The sequence below is a fragment of the Thermothelomyces thermophilus genome, chromosome 1 (genome assembly GCF_000226095.1).
Source record: "Thermothelomyces thermophilus ATCC 42464 chromosome 1, complete sequence".
NCBI classification, from domain to species: Eukaryota; Fungi; Ascomycota; class Sordariomycetes; order Sordariales; family Chaetomiaceae; genus Thermothelomyces; species Thermothelomyces thermophilus.
This window is the reverse complement of record NC_016472.1, coordinates 7,282,973-7,302,159: the sequence shown is the minus strand read 5'-3', so window position 1 is coordinate 7,302,159 and position 19,187 is coordinate 7,282,973. Positions and strand designations below refer to the sequence as shown.

Sequence of the window (19,187 nt, the reverse complement as noted above, 5' to 3'; positions counted from 1 at the left end):
AGACGCTTTATATATAGATGATCTAGATATATAGTATTTATTGTAAGGATATATCTTCTTTCTATTCGGAGGTCTTATTATATGGAAGGTATTATACTAGGATACTATTATAACATTAAGCATTAAAGCAGAACTTCTAACGCTCTCCCTTATAGCAAGAGAGACTATAGCACTTAAAAGGCTATTTATAGACATCGATCTTAAGCTTAAGGAACCTTAGAATATCTACTATAACAATTAGCAAACTATTTAACTAGTAATAGCTAAAAATAAACGTATTTATGATATGCTAGCCTTATAGCATCTGTAGATAAGCGTACAATGTTTTATTCGACTACCTTAAAGAGGAAAAAGAGGAAGAATACAAGAGTTGTACGGAGGAGCGCCTTTTTAGTATGTACGTACATGACCTAGGTAGGGCCCGGTTAGGCTCCGGGTTAGGTCCCAAGCGGGCCCTGACCACGCGCCCTACGAACGACCTACGAATGCCTCACGAACCAATTATACATGCTTAGGTAGGCCGAGTAGGTCCAGTCTGTTGCCGGGTAGGTCCGGTCCGTTGCCGGGCAAAGCCTGGCATTGTTTAGCCCGGGTGAAGCCTAGGCCTATGACAGTATTAACACTTACCTATTGTATATAAATATTTATAATATATAATTATACTAGGAAGCGGCAAAAGGAACGTTTAAAGCTATATATCTACTAACTAGTTAGATACTAATAGATAAGCTTACTAAGCGACTTAGCTAATAAGCCTTTAAGCACTAGAGGGCTTTCCTTAATCTTTAAGATGTTAGTTATAGGCTTATATAACTAGGGGGTAGAAAATAAGTCAAATTCGCCAAATAAAATATTACCTAATACTCCCTATCTATTACTATTAGCCGTTACTAGGATTAATAGCCTTGCCCTTACCTTTATCCTAGCCAGGTAATAATATAATACCTAATACGTTATTAGACGTACTAACGCGAGCATTACAAGCCTCCTTGATCTTGCCTAACTAGTAGAAGATATCGTATATAAAGTAGGCAATCTTCGTAAAACGCGCAAGTTTAGCCTTATTAAGCTCGTACTCCTCTGTATTATCTATACTAGCGCGTTTTAGGTTACTCTAAAGAACTATATATAACTTCTTAAGATTCTATACGTATCTGTTAGCGATTTGTCTATACATTAGGGGTAGAGGTTTAGGATCTAGGGATTTATAAAAGCCTTAGCTCTATCTAGTAAAGCCTTTATTAAATCCTTTACTAACCTAATATAAGAAGTAGGACTACTATTATAGTTAATATAAATATTATAAGAGCTATTAGATATATAGGCAATTAATATATATTTTTTTATACTTATAAGAACTATAGGTATAATAGTAATAGTAAGAGCTAGTACTAGAATAATTACGATATTTGCCAAAAGAACGTCCTATTAGAGCCAACTATATATACATTTTATAGGGCACCTTACAAAGCTTACTAGCTACGATATCGCTATATTTAGTTAGCTCGAACGATCTTAACGCAACTAGCAAAGTACTAAAAAACTATAAAACTAATATAAAATTAATCGAATAAAGACAATAGGAACACTTATAGTTTAGAAGCTTTAATACGCTTACGCTTTCAAGGTATTACAAGAGTAAGAGTTAACCTACTAATAGTCATAGTATTTATAATAGGCATACCTAACAAGTCATCTATTAATTCGAATATAGAAAGTATTATCCTATTATTACTATAATTAAAACTAGTAATACTATTACTATTATAGTTATAATAACTATATTTAATCTATAGCTTTAAAGGAATCGCTCTACCATACTTAACTCTTTCAGACTTCTAAATATAAAAGGCAAGCCCCCTAAAGGAGCTATCAAGGTAAAAGCAACAAAGGATATAATACCAAGAATAATATTACTACAAAGTATAGTTAAATGACTACCACATTTAACTAAAGGGTATGTCAGAAGCTATAGAGCTTCTAAACGTATTAGCCACACGTTTGCCATAGCTGGATAAGGCTATTTAACGCATTGGCCAGTCCCTTTGTCTATAAATGCCACTCCTTTTGTCTCCTTTATAGATAGTTTCAATAAGGCACTCTTTCCTTCGTACAGCCACCCACTACAGACACTGCTTTTAACGCTCCCGGAAGCTTATCACTGCGTTCGGCAGAGGGAGAAGGGAGCTCCCAACTCGATGCCTAACCGACCCCTTACGAGCCATTGAAGCAAATATCTAGATAAGCAGGGACGACGGGCTGCACTTTGATTCCGAGTTTTTGCTTAACTTCATTGCGGGAATCGTTAACGGCGATAGTCCGTATCACAGGCCCTTCTGGTCGCACCAGATTAAGTTGGTTCTACGCAGTATGGGGAGTCAAGTGCACACCAGTTCCCAACCTATGAGGCATAATACGGCCATGGATCGAGTACCTGCGTCACGGACCAAAGAAAGCTATACAGTTTCCAAGCAGCCGAGAATCGTCACAGGTCGAAAAAGCACCTCATCTCCTTGTCACTAGTTGTCTCGAGCATCAACCGTAAGCCCAGGGGTGACTTTCTAGGCGACGGGTCTACGAAACCTGTAACTACGGCGCTATGCATTGCACTTGTGCCGTCCGAGCAGTGCGTCAGTGCTGTTTGGCATTTTCCTGGACGCGTCTTCCACAACCAATGATCCCCCTGGAGGTCGACAATATCCAGTCAACTTATATTTGACCCTTGACGTCGTGTTTAAAACTATCTAACCCTGGTTGTCGCTTCAGCGATGGTCCCCAAGCAGAGTCACGCATCGCTGTTAGTTAGTGCCTCTTCCCGTCTTGCTCAAAAAGATTTCGGATCGAGTGAGCGCGGCGATTCTGTCACTGTGTGACCAGACCAGAGGGAACTTACAACATCGCATAGATGAGAAAGAACTCGGGTCAAAGCAAGGCTCCGTGTTAACAACGGATCAACAGCATCATTCAAGATGCCGCCAAGATGGTGTAACAGGTGATTTATTGAATGGGAGCCAAATTAACCAAGAATATTGAGGGGCAAGGAAGATTGTTGGTTGGTTTGAGTGGCGATGTGCCTGGTCTGAGTACTACCAAGGTACTGTACCTAGGCGAGTCGGGTGATTTGACGTTTAAAGTAGGCACTACCGTATACTGAATTCCGTACACGAGTTCCTGCCAAAGAGTGTACGTAAGGTACATATAAGGAATCATCCACCGGGCAGCAAAAAGTACGAGAAGGTGTCAAAGATCTATGATTCCAGGTTTGTGGATTTCATCAAGTGATTTCTCACAGGGCAGCCCAGTACAGGCCGGGGCTAGCATCGTGCGTGTTCTGGAGATGTGCAGGGCCTTCCCCTGCCGTAGGGCGAGAACGGAGAAGCTTGCCGAGCAAGCCGAGCAAGCCGGTCGCTGATCGGCGCAGAGCCTCACATTGCCCAAGGAGGAAGGGATCGAAAACGCCGCGGCAAAGCCATCTAAACCCAGATCGCCGGCCACGAACGGTGCATCCAACCCACTACACACGGAAATGTCGCGATCCAGCTTAACGAGACGAAACGTGAATTGAGAAGAACCGTGCTGCATCAACCTTCTGACCGTTGTTCTTGCGCAAGCCAGACAGGGACAAGACTAGCAGCACGCGGCAGGATTCTTCAAAATTGGCTAAAACGCGTTGGCGGGGTGCTCCAAGCTCGAGTGTGATCGAATGGGAGCAAAGCATCGCCGCTTGAGTCAGCCCGGGCTCGGCCATTGATTGGGGGTGCCCATGTCAGCTCAAGGCAGCAAGCGGATAGAAGCGCCGTGGGAAGACTAGCAACGCCTGCTCTGGGCATGGCCGCTGAATGTCTGCTGGTTCTCAACGACGCGGGGAACTTGTGCAACTGGAGCGAAATATCGGCTTGGCAGGGGCTCCTTCTACTTTGGGAGGAGAACTGGCATCACCCACTCGGCTCTACGGCTTGAAGATGCCGTGTGTGGCAACCAACAGGCACTGAAAATTCATGCAGGCAGACCCCGTTCTGGGAAGCAAAATGCAGCAGCGCCTTCCTTGGCTCTCGCGAGCTGTTAGTAGAGCACGAACGAAACTCGACCAGTTTGAGGGTCTATCACGCTCCCGTACCGCAAGAAGGATCTCATGTAGTAGGACTGAGATGTTTTTTTTCTTCCCTTCCTACTTTTTTGTGCGCTCTTGAAGGTATTAAGACCATCACGATGGGATACCTACCTCTTCAAAGCATACATGGCACGGCAACCGACCCCCCAAACGTTAGGTAGCACGCCAGCGGGCGGATGGCCCATCGTGGAATTCACGGTCTGGGCCCGCGGGAGGATTGCTTGCACCTGCGTGATAATTTCCTGGGACACCCCCCTGTTCGCGGACAGCGAGCCCGGATGTCAACGACAGCGGACGCATCGTGGAAGCGGGTTGCCGTTCTCCCTCCCCCCCCCCCCCTTTTCTCTCCAGGGGTGGCCCTTTTCCCTTCTGAGCTGGCTTGGCTAAGTTGGGCCTCCTCCTATGAAAGGCTGCCGTTCCCTTTGCCTCCCTAGGGCCGTCTTCTTCCCGCCGCCTCCCTCTTGGTTCCTGTTCAATTCAACACCAGACGGCGTGCTCTCCCCGGCCGTTGCAAACGTCTTGTTTGCGTCCTTTCGTTGTGTGCTTCTGCCGTTGCAGCTCATCAGTCGCTCCTTTACTACGGCCCGGCCATCCTCGGCCATTCACTCGTTTTCCGTGTGTGCAGACGAACAAACACATACTCACCTTGTATTGTTAATATCACGTCTCGTCCATAATGCTCTCCTGGACTCTAGTCGTCGTGGCCCTCGCCGTGGCCCCAGCCATGGCAACAAGTCCTGCCGTCAATGTCTACTGGGGACAGAAGGGCTCGGCCTCAGACAGACTCAGCACCTTTTGTGACGCCTCCAGCTTCGAGTATGTCACAGTCGGCTTCATCAACAAGTCTCCCGAGAAAGACTCCTCCGCGTTGAGGTATCCGGGCAGTGACTTTTCCGTCCACTGCATGAACGCCGCCAAGTACCAAGACGCCAAGGGAGTCGACTCGAACCTCCTCAGCAAGTGCGGCCAGATCGCCGCCGATGTTCGGTATTGCCAGAAGAAGGGCAAGAAGGTGCTCCTCTCCATCGGCGGTGAATGGAACCCGCCCAAGACGGACTACAGCATCTCTAGCCCGCCCGAGGGAGAGTATTTTGCCGACTTCATCTGGGGCGCCTTCGGCCCGTACACCGCGAGCTGGGGAGACAAACCGAGACCTTTCGATGACTTTTTCAACGCCGACGAGGGCGAAGAGCACTTTGTTTTTGATGGCTTTGACTTTGATATCGAGCACAAGTTCAGTAAGTAGGCCCCCTTTCTTCGTGGCTTAGTGAAGGTGGCTCTCAGTATTCCGACCGGGCAGGATGTTGACGCCCCCTTTTTTTTTTTTCCTCTTAGCGGACCAAAGCGGTTATGTCGCCATGATCAGAAGGCTGCGTGCCCTGACCCAGCTGGACACGACCAAGCAGTATCTGATCACCGCCGCCCCGGAGTGCCCCCTGGACGCGGATCTCTTCAAGATGAAGACCATCATTGACACTTGTCAATTCGATGCCCTCTTTGTCCAGTTCTACAACAACCCCATCTGCGCCGGAGTTGACAATAACAACTTTGACGACTGGGCGGCCTACCTCGCCAAGACCCCCAGCAAGAACGCAAAGATCTTCATCGGCCTGCCTGGTTCTCCAGACGCTGCCGGCTCTGGCTACCTAGCCCCTGCATCTGCACTTCAGTTGATCAACAAGCATAAGAACAAGCCGGCCTTTGGTGGTGTCATGGTCTGGGATGCCTTCTATGGTAGCCAGAAGTTTGGCGGCACCCCATTCTACGACTTGCTGCATGATTTTGCCTGCGGTGCCCCGTCCCACACCACGACTGCCCCGGCCCCGACGGCGACGGCCACTGTTTGCGTCAGGTGGCACACGGTTGTCAGCGGTGACACTTGCTACGAGATTGCCGGCTCCTACGGCATTACCCTGGACGACCTGTACAAGTTCAACCCGGGCATTACCTGTGACCTCCAAATCGGCGACCAGGTCTGCGTGAGGTTCGGCGTCCCACCCCCTACAAGCAGCTCGACCAGCCTCTCCCCCTCAGCCAGCACTAGCACATCTGCTAGCAGTAGCAGTTTGACAAGAACCAAAACCCAGGCTAGTATTAGCACGGCTTCTAGCACCAGCAGGTCGACCAGCTCGACGAAAAACTCGACCATCTCGACCAGAACCTCGACTATCTCGACCAGAACCTCGACTATCTCGACCAGAACCTCGACTATCTCGACCAGAACCTCGACTATCTCGACCAGAACCTTGACAAGCTCAATCAAACCCTCGGCTAGCTCAACGAAAACCTCGGCCGGCTCAACTAAGAGCTCGACTAGTTCGACTAGAACCTCGACCAGCTCAGCCAAGCCCTCGACAAGCTCAATCATAACCTCGACCAGCTCGACTCGTACCTCGGCTAGGTCAACTAAAGGCTCGGCTAGCTCGACCAGAGTCTCGACTAGTCTCAGCCCGTCAACTAGCTCGACCAGCGTGACCAGCGCGACCAGCATCAACAGCTCGAGTGGCACCAGCTCCTCAACAGGCACTAGCATTTCAAGCAGCCTCAGCACGCCCTCCACCTCGACGTCAACTGAGGTTAGCTTGACTTTGGTTACGGAGACTAGTTCGACCGAGAGTCAAGCTCCCAGTAAGACAGCTGGGGATTCCTCCACCATCACCTCGGCATCTGGAGTCACTTTGACAACGTCCAGCGGTGCGGCTACAAGTACCTCGACCGACGTCGATGACTCGTGCCCAGATGAGGAGACCAGCACGTCAACTACCGCGACCTTTACTGGGTCTGCCACCCAGTCGGCCACCGAGACTACCACCGAGACTGCCACCGTCACATCCACCCCGGGATCCACTTATACCAGCGGCGAGGAGACTACCAGCACCTCGACCGAGGATGATGAGACTAGCACCTCTGCTGTTGTGTCCGCTACCCAGACCGCCACATCGCCTGGGGCCACCATCACCGGATCGTCGGCCTCGGACATTAGCGCCACTGCAAGCAGCACCGCCTCCGAGGGCTGGACAACGTCTACCATCTACTCGACCACCACCTACACCATCACTAGCTGCCCGGTTACCGTGACCGACTGCCCCGGCAAGATCGGCCAGGTCACGACCGAGACGATCGCCATCAGCACGACCGTATGCCCCATCACCGAGGGGACTGGCCCGTCAACCTCGGCCTCCTCGCCTCCGGCGCCGGTCGAGTCGGGCAGTGGTGCCAAACCTCCTCCCCTGCCTACCGGCAGGGAGGGCGAGGACACGGACTCGACATCGACCACGCGGGTTACCACAACACGCTTCACTACCCTGACGGTGCCCAAGCCAGAGGCCACGGGCGCAGCGGCTAACCCCTCGTCGTCGTCGTCGTCGTCGTCGTCGTCGTCGTCATGGTCCCCGTCGGCCGGCCTCCCCACCAAGTCGGGCTCCCCGCCCCCGCCGTCGACGACGACCATCCCCGTGTTTGCGGGTGCCGGCCGCAACACCGTCACGCTTGGTGTGCCGGCTGTTCTGGCTGTCGTTCTCGTCCTCGCTATTTAAGGGTCCATGGCGAGATTTTGCGCAGGTGGGCTCGGTCGATCGAGCTATCATCTTATCCTTTCTTTTTCTGTCTACTTTGCAGACTTCTTCTTGTAGATAGTTCTGCTGCCGGCTCGGTCTGTGTGGGTAGCTGGAACTATTATTTTGGTATGATTATTACAAATAACCCATGCAGTGCAGATGATGGAGAGTGAATCCGGGCACACGGCTAATCGTCGTTTTCCGTGGGTTTTCTGGATGCCCCCTACATGTTGCATTACAATGTCAGTGCGTTGAATGAGATGGTTGCTTGACGTTTTGTCGTGGTTAATGGATGCGTGATGCAAGAGTTCCTCCTCCTCCTCCTTGGTTATGGACACGCGAGTACTCCGTACCTGATCACTTTGCGAACCTTCCTTATTACGTTATGTACGGATTACTTGGTAGTACTTTCCTGCTCCGTTTGTAAGATATATGCGCAATACAATACTACTGTGTAATATGAAAAGTTACGTCCCTTCCGACCTGTTTCCACTTAGGTTCCAGGTTGGCATCGTAACATGGTCGGAGAAAAGAGTGCTGTGCACAGGATCTACCTTATAACTCAGGTACGGTACCTTTTCCTACGCCGCGAGGCATTCTTCGTAGAGCCTGCGAAGGGTGAACGCCGGTTTCATTGAAGGTAAGGTGGTTACCAGTTAAACTACTGTACAGAGTAGGTAAGATACCGGGTCCTTCATGGTTACGGATTACGATGTACTTGCGGTACGCACTAGTTAACGCCCGGGCCAGCCAATGAGGCTTTCGCGGTTTTAAAAGACATTCAAAGTGACCAATCATGCTCGACCAGTGATTCACTCCGGTATCCCCGGGCTTTCAGTACCAGAACACCCTGCTGACCTTCGCGGTCCAGAACGCCCTTGATTGTCAATCCTGGTCCCTCGAATTCACTCTTGCACCACCACCAGGCCAAGCGAGTAACCCGAAAGGACCGAAAGCCGGAGAAGGGGCCCCGCGCCGCCGAATGTCAGCTGCCTGTCTTTTCGCCTTTGGACGGAAATCCGGCAGCCAACCAAGGACGCTTATTATTGTTCGAGTAGTAGTTTACATTAGAGCCCTGCAACCCGATTTTCCGGCCTGTTTTCCTCCACGGCGTTCCGCATCTCGGCTTCCCCGCCCACGACGACCTTCTTGTGCTCCGGGGCGGCGCCCCAACCAGTTCCCAATGCTCCCCTCTCCCCAGCAATTGCTGCATGATGGCCACCATCGAGCCATGGCTCACAAACCTCCTCAACAAGCCGAAGAGCCCTGACCTTCCACCGATACATCCCATCCCCTCCGGCGCCGCTCCGAGCCAGCCGATTTCCCTTCCCCCCCTCGGCTCCGACTTCCCCGGCAGCCACAGGACCGAGAGGCCAGCGTCGACTCAGGTTGCCCCGCCCAGTGCTGGCGACGATGCCGACCACGTCAAGCCAAATGCTAGACAGGACGACACCTTTGGTCTGCACACTGCCTCCATCAGACCCCTCCAACTCCTGCTCCAGGAGCCCGAGCCGTCACCCTTCGCCATTCCGCTGCGAAAGCTTGTCGACGATGTGCCGGCAAGCCCCGAAGACGCCTCCTCGACTAAGAAACGACATAGGGCGCTTACCGCCAAGGAGGACTTCGTCCAGCTACCGAAGCTGCCCAAGAAGCAGAAATCTGCCCAGCAGGTGGTGCCCCCAATCATCGCCGGTCTCCACGAACCCCCGCCTGATGCCGCCGTCTTCCCACCCATCACGTCGGCGTCCTTCGACGACAATGAGAATTTCACCCTGGGGGCATGGAAGGAGGTAGGCAACGCCGCGCATGAGGACCGCCCGGTCCTATTCCCGACTGCCGAGGGAGAGCCAACCAACCCCCCGAAGCCAAAGAGGCGTCCCATGAAGCCGAGAAGAAAGTGGACGGAGGAAGAGACCAATAATCTCTTGCTGGGGGTGAGTCGCCATGGAGTGGGCAGATGGACGACAATCCTCGAGGACCCCGAGTTCCACTTCAACGGCCGGACCGCCGGCGACCTGAAAGATCGTTTCAGGACGTGCTGCCCCGAGGAGCTACGGCGAAGTGCGGACGACGAGCCACCGGCAGCCAACGGAGAGTCCGCTCCGCCGCCGGCGGCGACAGCAGCAGCAGCAGCAGAAGGAGCGGCTAGGCACAAGTTAGGTATCCAGCTGGAGGACATTCTTCAGCCGACCGGGGATACGGGTGGTGACAATGATGGTGCCTCACCGGCCAACGCTCCGGATCCTGACGCGGCGCCTAAGAAGAGGAAGCCCCGTGCACACCGCAAGAGGTTGGAGGACCTGGCCGAGTTGGGCATTCACGGCCCGTTTGAGAAGTCGCATCGCCGGAAACGCCGGCCTTTTACCAAGCAGGACGACGAAGAGATCTTGGACGGATTGAACCAATACGGCCCGTCGTGGACGAGGATTCAACGGGACCCCAAATATAATCTTTCTAGCCGGCAGCCGACAGACTTGCGTGACCGGGTTCGGAACAAGTACCCCGAGATATACGCGAGCATCGAAAAGGCCAACTTTGCCAACAGGGAAGCTCCCCGCGGCAAAGCCAACATCCTTGAGCCGTCGGTCAATCTGGCGTCGGACAGCTCGCGGACCGCTGCCGTTCTCCCCTCTCTGGACCCCCCGCTGAACCGATCAGGGTCGCGAGAAGACGTGCGACTGCGACGGACCACCACCCCGGCCGCCCACGAATCAACCGAGTCTCTGCCCGCTCTAGCCGATCTCTTCGACATGACCGAGCCCCACGGCGGCTCTTCTCTCGGAAGCGCACCAGAGATGGACCTAAGCCACCTCTTGCTTGACGATCCCCAGGCTGCTGCCGCGGAACGTCGGCTCGGCAATGGCCGGTAAGACACTAACGCCGGTGGTTGCGAGTGCGCTCTTGTCCCTCGTCAAAGGTTTTCTTTCTTTTTTTCCTTTTTTTATTATTTTTTCTTTCTTTCTGGATTCGACCACTGGGCCATCTTTCAATCGTCATGACCACCGAATGGGATTCAGCTACTTTTCCGCTGCCTTTGGGAGGGAAGAACTGCGCAGTGATGCTTTGTTTATCGCGGGTTATCAATTCACACTCTGGGTTGGCTTTTTGACATTCTCGTTCTCTTGAACTGTTTATGATTTTTCTTCTTCTTGCCGAGGCGTTTACGGCTTTTTTTATACTTGCATCGTCGCCGCAAGCCACGTCGACCGGAAACAGCACTGGCGTTTTGGGTGAGGGGTTCTTGGAACTTACAAGTTAGATAAGGGAGCAATCTCTGAGCACAAATGAGAAACACTTCTCAAGGGGGTGTAGGAAGTTTCCCGTTCTTTCAGAGTAGCTTAATGCCTAGTCCAGGTTTCTCTGGCGGCCTGCTTCCTCTTGAACAGCTAATAGAAGTCGATCCATGGCATCCACGGCCCATTTGAGTTGCTTAGTAACACTGAAACCCCCGCAGAGGCTGCAGATGTTTGCGGGGCACATCCTATCATGTATAACCCTAACCCTGAAACACGGTTTGTCCCTCAATATCAGTCTCGAGCCAAGCGAAACGAGATTTTGCTTGTCCACACTTCTCACCGCCTTCCAAGCCCCACTAAACTCGCTAGGGCTGGGGGGCACAAAATCAATTTTCTGGTCGATTTACCTTCGCTCCCACTTCGCGGCATCCCTTTCACTTTCCCATCCGACCAGCACATCGACAACAACAGCCAAGATGGGCAGAGGACCGTAAGTGCTTGGACCCGAGATCTTCAGAAACCCATTGCTAGATCGCTTTCCTGGATTGAGAGCTCGAAATCCCGTTCTTCGCGGACCTCTCACATCTGGGACTGTCGACCTGATTGCGCTTCTCGGAATTGACGGTGCTAACCAACGGAAAATAGTAAGAAGCACCAGAAGCGCCTCAGCGCGCCGTCGCACTGGCTTCTCGACAAGCTGTCGGGTGCCTACGCCCCTCGCCCGTCGCCTGGTCCGCACAAGCTCCGCGACTGCATGCCTCTGATCGTCTTCGTCCGCAACCGCCTCAAGTATGCGCTCAACTACCGCGAGACCAAGGCCATCATGATGCAGCGCCTGGTTAAGGTCGACGGCAAGGTCCGCACCGACATCACCTACCCGGCCGGCTTCATGGACGTCATCACCATCGAGAAGACGGGCGAGAACTTCCGCCTCATCTACGACACCAAGGGCCGCTTCACCGTTCACCGCATCCAGGAGGAGGAGGCCAAGTACAAGCTTGGCAAGGTCAAGCGCGTCCAGCTCGGCCGTGGTGGTGTGCCATTCTTGGTTACGCATGATGCGAGAACGTGAGTTCTTCCGACATCTGTCAGCCGTTGGACCAAGCTTTGGTGGATCGCTCGGCTCCCCCTCTGCTCTCTTTGCGGGGAGCTGAGCGATCAAAGCAGGGGACCTTATACGGTTGGTATGTCAACGTCCTACCATGGTGTGCTAACGATAGCTCGGCAGCATCCGCTACCCCGATCCCCTTATCAAGGTCAACGACACCGTCAAGATTGACCTTGAGACTGGCAAGATCACCGACTTCATCAAGTTCGACACTGGCGCCATTGCCATGATCACCGGTGGTCGCAACATGGGTCGTGTCGGTGTCATCACCCACCGTGAGCGTCACGATGGTGGCTTCGGCATTGTCCACCTCAAGGACGCCATTGACAACACTTTCACCACGCGTGAGAGCAACGTCTTCGTCATTGGCACCGATAAGCCCTGGGTTTCCCTTCCCAAGGGCAAGGGTGTCAAGCTTACCATTGCTGAGGAGCGCGACCGGAGACGGGCGCAGGCCCTTGCTGGCCACTAAAGGGGATAACTACGGGAATGGGCAGGGCATGAGGTTGCTGGTCTTACAAAAGCATGCTGGATGGAGTACCGGATGTCACTTTAGTAGTTTAGGTTTGGCAAGCGACCCTCTTGCTGACCGGTATACCCGGGTCTGGAATCGGCCCGTAAACTGGACTGCCCTTCTGCATGATGGGACATGACTCTTGCGTATGCTTGTGCGTTTGTATCTCATGACTTTGTTTTTTTTTTTTTTTCCGAATATCCTACGTTTCTTTCATCGCGCGACCAGTCTCTTCTGTTTTTCGCACAGCCTCCCCAAAAAAACGCTCATTCGTGGAGTTGCCAGGCATTCTCTTTTCTCATTCTTGCCGCTCCAACCGCATCCCTTCGAAGCGGCGAGAATCTCACAACGCGCATTGGAGCGCTATCCTCGGTCGATACGCCCGAAGAAAAAAAAACTAGTCCATGCCCTGCAAACGATACTTATAACCAATTACAATTTTCCAGGAAGACTCTACTGCCGCTGCCTCTTTCTCAAGAGGGAGCGAATCATAACAACCCCTATAGCTTGTTCGTGCTATGGAGCGGTGCGATGAGTGAGACAATCAGGCTGAGATTCGTTGGCTGCATCTCTCGGTGTTCGAACCAAGAGTACTTTCCGTCCCATACATACATGGTGAGGTAAAAGCAAAAACTACTTCTACATGATCTGTAGAGCAATCGTTGCAATAGCGAACTCGGCTGAGAGAGCATTCATGGGCTCCCTCCTTCATTCATTCCGGTCCTCCTTTCCTCGGCGTCCTGGGATGCGTAAAAGTAAGGGATTTGAGATGCTACGTTGTATGAGGACTAGATCCGGACGCTCCATCCCCAACCCCCCCCCCCCCCCCGCTTTTCTAGATCCCTCATGCATGTAAATGAACAGACGAGGGGGCCGGACCGCGGCGGGGGAGGAAGAAAGAAGCGGGGGGAGGGGGTTGAAAGGCGGCAAATTGGCGGTAGACGAAAGAGGTAGGGAAGTGAAAGGACAAGGAAATGGACAAGGGAATGGAAGTTTTTCCCGGGTCACACTCCATGAGATGAGACTGTGTATGTGCATACATGCGGCACGTAGTATGCTGCGGGCTGGCGGGTCACGTATGGTGTGTCTTGTTTTAGTTCCCCAGATATTCCGAAGGACCGCCTTCATTATGCTGTTTCCCAGGGCCGGCCGGCGAGAGGTTTCATTTGCAGGAAGTGACCTGGGGCTGCACAAACGTTTCGATTGGGTAATCGGTGTAGCGACGTTTGGTAAGCTTTAAGAGACATAATGGGCAGTCCGGTTTGTCATAGGCAGGAACACACACCTAGAGAGCTGGATTTGAGTTGCCGCCTGGTGGAATTGGGTTACACCCGGATCCCGGTAGTGCGGGGTGGGTATATGGCATCGAGCCACTCTTGGACGATCCCGATGGTAGGTTGGAGGTGTCCCTGTGCGACTGCAGACCAAGGACACAGGGTTGTAAGTTTCTCGACGGAGGAGGCTCTGTGGCATTTAGTCTGCTCCCGGATGGGCTTATACCATGGAGAGGTACAGTATGTGCTTCTTCGATTGCTCGTCGCCTACCTGGGCTCGCAGAATGGCGTGCCTTTTGTTTTCTGTTCAAGGATTGCTCGGCCACGCCGCCTGGTTGAGAGCAAGCTTAAGATGTCCAGCCCTGAATTGCCCCAGTCTAATCCATACTCCGGTCGAGTCGCACGAGCGAATCCGAGAGACTGGGTTCGGTGGCTGGCGAGGCTTTGGGCGCCCTTTGCCACTCCTGGACCCTCGCCTTTCCAGGTGCTTGGGTATTATGGGTTCCCGCCCCTGGTGCGACGACGCTCGAGAGTTTGCTTATTCCCCCCTCCCTTTGTTTCTTTAATCTCATTCGATCCCACCTGAACTGCGTTAAGTCGGGAGCTGAGAGATGACTGCGGCAGCGTATAGCCGGGGTGAACCTCGTACAAGAGCGGCCCTAAGCACATTAATCATGAGAAACAGGCCGATGAAGCTATCGCTTGTAGATGTGCAGGAAGCCCTTATGCACGTTTGGTGTTCCTTGCAGTCAGATGTCGATGGGGTGGGGACGATTTGGTTGCTTCTGAGCTAGTAGTGTACGTGCGGAGTACACTAGATAGGAAAGTCCCCACGAGCAAGCTTCAAGATCGTGGGGGAGGGCGGTCGGGTAGTGTATGTTCGAAGTCTTGCGATTCGATGCTCTCTGCATTGCAGACCGCCCCATGCCCTGAACAAGTGACGATCGTCCCATCATTCAGGCCGAAATGCATTCGACTCCCGGCGGCGAGCTTGGGCTCTCGAGGACTTGGCAAGTATGTAGCCGCACTGGAAGATCTACACATGCCGGGTTTCTTTCTTTCCACCTCTTTTTGTTTGAGTGTCGATTCATATTGCTAGCCGCATGTTTTTGAATGTTAGGAAACTTCTGGTTGGTGGATTGAGGTTGGAGAGTACGGATTACATACAACACTACAGATTACCCGTGTGGGTCGAAACGCAGGGAAAGAGCAAGGCTTGGCGCTGGCCGTGAATCTCATTGGGTCCCTTCTTTTCGAACACAACCGAGACTTTCAAAATCCGAGTCCCAACACTCTGGGTCTTGAGCCCTGAGATCTCGTCAGAGAGAAGTCCCATGGTTGGGTTCCAGGTAACATTTTGGCTTCAAGCATCGAGGCCACGCCAGGAAGCGAGTCCCGGGTGCGTGGCATGCTAGGTTGCGGCGATCCCAACCGCCGAGACCCTCAATCCACCGACAATCCGTCCCCATGTACGGAATACAGTATCCGTACAATAATTCCATCCCATGACCTTCCCCGCAGGCTGGCTGCACGATGGTCGCGTGGTTACGATCCATTCGCGGTAAGCCGGAAACTGCAATAGAAGACGTTCCACGTCATAAACTTTTTTTTTTCTCTTTCACTTACACCGCATCAATTGTGCTGACATAACCGTGTCATTTTTATTTTCCTGAAAAATTGGTTGTGTAACTGCTTGTCAGCACGGGTGGTGAGACTCGAGTCACTCGAGTCCTCCTCTCAGCTTTACCCCCACGCCGTCGAGCCCTCGTTGAGTGGGTGTGTAATTAACTAAAACTAAACTGACAGAGTCACGCTCGCCTTGCCAGATCCGTCAGCCACACTACTTGGCCTGGCTTTCCTTTTTCTCTACCGCTTGCAGTACGCTAATCAACCTTGCCCTTCGGTCCTCGGTTCTCCGTAGTGACATGTATGTACCTACACGAGGTAGCTAGGTGCGTAAAAGTGCGATATATGTACCTACCTACATACACGGACAGGTACTGTGCATTGCTGTATGTACACACATCAGGTACGCAGTAGATTCATCCATGCGATGCGCATGTTCTCGACTCAAAAACCTGCCCAGCTTTTTACCTCTCGGGCTGGCGCACAACATGGGCAGCGGACTAAGCTGCTTCTCTTGGCTGACAGTGGCCCCCTTCTTCTCTGCCCACGATCCACGACCCATCACACATCACACCTGTGCCAGCCAGCGGCTCCCCTTTGGCCCCCCGGCTCTAACAACTCAACCGCCCTCTCCGCCGGACATGGCTTGGTTTAGTTACCCGCACGGCTTGATTGGGTCGGTTGCTGCTCCACTCAAGCTGCACACCGGTCCGAATGAGGAAACTCAGAGACGTTATTATTAAAGGCCGCGACACGACACGACAGAGAGGAACCGTAACTATCTGTTGTCCGCTATGGTTCTGCCGTAGTGTAGTTCTCTCGATTCTCTTTCTTCGCCTCTCTTACGGAGTAGTCGTTTCTCGGTGGAAAGTTGCTCCACTCTTTGGGCCTCTCTCTCACACAAGACTCTCTCTCTCCCCCCCTCGGTTATATACACACACACTTGCACACGCACACACAAACACACACACACACAAAAAAACAAACAAACATTCAAAACTAAGGAAAGGGTCGATCTCGGCTAGAACCCGCTCTGCCCCGTTGTCGGATGTGTCGGTCAGTGCCGGCCAAGAGAGTGGGTATTGCCGGCTTAACACGAACGGCAAGCGTCAGACTAATCGAGGATTGCCGGCCCCAGCACTAACGAGGCCATTCCGGGCTCGCTCCGCCCAGGGATTTCGGCTGGCTGAAAAAAAAGAGACTCTACAAGTAGCCCAGCGCGGCCAAGTCCCGCCGAAGACGGGAAGCTAGTTAACCCAGTCACAGGGGGTTCCGTTGTTACGATCTGCCAACCCAGAGAAACAAGCGGCTTCCGCGCTGTGCATCCTGCGGCTTGTCAAACCCTGCATGTCGGCAAACAGATTCGTCAGGGCGGCGAGGCCTCTTGGCCGATCCCTGGCCGGCACACTCTACAATTCCGGCCCCACTGTCCGGCGGCGCTTCAGCACCACTTCCGCTTTTCGGCGTGCCGCTGCCAGTGGCGACGGCCAGGCTTCTCGGACCGCCTCGGCATGGTCGCTGCCGGCCGTCATCGCCCTAGCCACAGCGACCGGCTTGCTTGGCTGGGGCGTGTCCGAGCTGGCCCATCGGGGCTTTCCCGGCTCCGTGCTGCTTGACGGCGCGTTCCCGGCACCCCGGTATGCGAGCATGCGCGGGATGGAGCAGGTACGTGCCTCACCCCTACCTTCGAAAAACAACGCATTCGGCATCGCGGATGCCGGCTGTCGAGCACCAGAGATCGGCAAGTCACTAATCGACTTTTGAACGGTGCGGCTTGTTGCAGGCCTTGGAGGAAATCCGTCAGGAAATCAGAGAGGAGGATATCATCTCCATCGATCCCGAGGATCTGCTCGCCCACGGATACTCCGAATGGTCGACAGTCAACCCGGAAGGGCTGCCGGTCGCGGTGGCTTACCCGCGGTCGACGGAGCACGTATCAATTATCGCACGCATCTGTAACAAGTATTGCGTGCCAATCATCCCCTACTCGGGCGGTTCGAGCCTGGAGGGGAACTTCTCTGCCCCCTTTGGCGGCATCAGCGTCGACTTTGCCTACATGGACAAGATCGTCCAATTCAACAAAGAGGATATGGACGTCGTGGTCCAACCGAGCATTGGCTGGCAGGACCTGAACGAGCAGCTCGCCAAGATGGGCAGCGGGCTCTTCTTCCCCATTGACCCTGGTTCGTCCCGTCCCCCTTTCTCTCGCATTCGTGTCGCGGCCCCTTCCCCACCCCTCGATGGACGATGGACGATGGACTGACAGCCATCAGGCCCCAGCGCCAAGATCGGCGGCATGATCGGGACCAACTGCTCCGGCACCAACGCTGTCAAGTACGGGACGATGAAGGACTGGGTGATCAACCTGACCGTGGTCCTGGCAGACGGCACCGTCATCAAGACGAGGCGGCGACCGCGCAAGTCGTCGGCAGGCTACAACCTCAACGGCCTCTTTGTCGGTTCCGAGGGTACCCTCGGGCTCGTAACGGAGGCGACCCTCAAGCTCGCCGTTGTCCCGGAGGAGTTCTCCGTCGCGGTCGTCACGTTCCCGACAATTCGAGACGCCGCCTCTGCCGCCGCCGAGGTGATGCAGTCCGGAATTCCCGTCGCCGCCATGGAGATCATGGACGAGGTCCAGATGAAGGTCGTCAACATGGGAGGAGCGACCGCGCCGAGGGTTTGGAAGGAGATGCCGACTCTCTTCTTCAAGTTCTCCGGAACCAAGGCCAGCGTCAAGGAGAACATCAGCAAGGTGCAAAAGATCACGAAGGCCAACAAAGGAAGCAATTTCGAGTTTGCAAAGGACGCCAGGGAACAGAAGCTGCTTTGGTCCGCCCGCAAGGAGTCTCTGTGGTCCATGCTTTCACTGCGCAAAGATGGCGAGGAAGTCTGTAAGTCTAATACTGGCCAACACTTTTTCTCGTCTGTCATGAACTGCAACGACTGACCCTCTTTCTTCCTTTTCCTTTTTTTTTCTCCTAGGGAGCACCGATGTAGCTGTACCATTCAGCAGGCTTGCCGACATCATCGAGGTCAGCAAGAAAGAGATGGATGATCTGGGCCTCTTCGCCAGCATCCTCGGTCATATCGGGGACGGTAACTTCCACGAGAGTATCATCTACAACCGGCAGGACCCGGTAGAACGGGAGAAAGTCGAAACCTGTGTCAAGAACATGGTGAAGAGGGCGCTGGAGATGGAGGGCACCTGCACCGGCGAGCACTCCATCGGCTGGGGCAAAAAGGAATCCCTCGTCTGGGAGGTCGGGCATGATACGCTTGGGGTCATGGTAAGATTCGACCAGGAATGAATATGATGGCTCCAATCTGATTGTCGAGGCTAACACAACCGCACCACAGAAAGCCATCAAGACAGCCCTCGACCCTAACTGGATCATGTTAGTCTTCTCTCCCGGCATCCTACCTTGGCCAATAAGGCATCTTGTGGACAAGGTTGCTAACAATCATTGCAGGAATCCCGGCAAGATATTTGACAGGCAGCGCTAAGGAACGCGTACCAGCTCTCTTGCTTACCTAAGGTGCTTTACCTACGCGGCATTGGACCACCCACGTATAAGAAAAAACGAACGAAAAAGAACAAACAAAAAGGGAGAGGGAAAAACAACGGAGCGGCATGGTTACAAGCATGGCGGGAACGGCACGGTCATGGATGAGACGCATTGCATTGGCGCAGCGATCCAAGCCAAGTAGGAACGGAACATCAAAAGCCGGGAGATCCGAAACAAGAAAAGAAAAAAAAAGCT

At 53.2% G+C, this 19,187-nt stretch overlaps 4 protein-coding genes across 4 annotated transcripts; all 4 read left to right on the top strand.

The window, feature by feature from the left end:
• Positions 1-4,199: 4,199 nt before the first annotated feature.
• On the top strand, positions 4,200-8,130 carry MYCTH_113450 (glycoside hydrolase family 18 protein). Its single transcript, XM_003660048.1, has 2 exons — positions 4,200-5,349; positions 5,447-8,130. The coding sequence occupies exons 1-2, from the start codon at positions 4,788-4,790 to the stop codon at positions 7,645-7,647; spliced, it is 2,763 nt and encodes a 920-aa protein (XP_003660096.1). The 5' UTR covers positions 4,200-4,787; the 3' UTR covers positions 7,648-8,130.
• Positions 8,131-8,581: 451 nt separating this feature from the next.
• Positions 8,582-10,745, top strand: MYCTH_2297950 (uncharacterized protein). Its single transcript, XM_003660047.1, has one exon. The coding sequence runs from the start codon at positions 8,880-8,882 to the stop codon at positions 10,536-10,538; it is 1,659 nt and encodes a 552-aa protein (XP_003660095.1). The 5' UTR covers positions 8,582-8,879; the 3' UTR covers positions 10,539-10,745.
• A 496-nt stretch (positions 10,746-11,241) lies between these two features.
• Positions 11,242-12,573, top strand: MYCTH_2297948 (uncharacterized protein). The gene is made up of 3 exons (XM_003660046.1): positions 11,242-11,394; positions 11,550-11,972; positions 12,133-12,573. Exons 1-3 carry the CDS (start codon positions 11,381-11,383, stop codon positions 12,482-12,484), a joined length of 789 nt encoding a protein of 262 aa, XP_003660094.1. The 5' UTR covers positions 11,242-11,380; the 3' UTR covers positions 12,485-12,573.
• Positions 12,574-16,219: 3,646 nt separating this feature from the next.
• MYCTH_2297943 (uncharacterized protein) lies at positions 16,220-18,996 on the top strand. Its single transcript, XM_003660045.1, has 7 exons — positions 16,220-16,501; positions 16,565-17,091; positions 17,210-17,609; positions 17,700-18,317; positions 18,409-18,713; positions 18,784-18,821; positions 18,897-18,996. The coding sequence occupies exons 2-7, from the start codon at positions 16,774-16,776 to the stop codon at positions 18,928-18,930; spliced, it is 1,713 nt and encodes a 570-aa protein (XP_003660093.1). The 5' UTR covers positions 16,220-16,501; positions 16,565-16,773; the 3' UTR covers positions 18,931-18,996.
• Positions 18,997-19,187: the final 191 nt, after the last annotated feature.

Excerpts from the sequence above, each read along its gene's own strand:
- MYCTH_2297943 (XM_003660045.1), top strand. The coding sequence starts at position 16,774 with ATGTCGGCAAACAGATTCGTCAGGGCGGCGAGGCCTCTTGGCCGATCC. Across the intron at positions 17,610-17,699 it reads CTTCTTCCCCATTGACCCTG|GCCCCAGCGCCAAGATCGGC; the intron begins GTTCGTCCCGTC and ends GACAGCCATCAG. Across the intron at positions 18,318-18,408 it reads CAAAGATGGCGAGGAAGTCT|GGAGCACCGATGTAGCTGTA; the intron begins GTAAGTCTAATA and ends TTTTTCTCCTAG.
- MYCTH_113450 (XM_003660048.1), top strand. The coding sequence starts at position 4,788 with ATGCTCTCCTGGACTCTAGTCGTCGTGGCCCTCGCCGTGGCCCCAGCC. Across the intron at positions 5,350-5,446 it reads TGATATCGAGCACAAGTTCA|CGGACCAAAGCGGTTATGTC; the intron begins GTAAGTAGGCCC and ends TTTTCCTCTTAG.
- MYCTH_2297950 (XM_003660047.1), top strand. The coding sequence starts at position 8,880 with ATGATGGCCACCATCGAGCCATGGCTCACAAACCTCCTCAACAAGCCG.
- MYCTH_2297948 (XM_003660046.1), top strand. Across the intron at positions 11,973-12,132 it reads GTTACGCATGATGCGAGAAC|CATCCGCTACCCCGATCCCC; the intron begins GTGAGTTCTTCC and ends ATAGCTCGGCAG.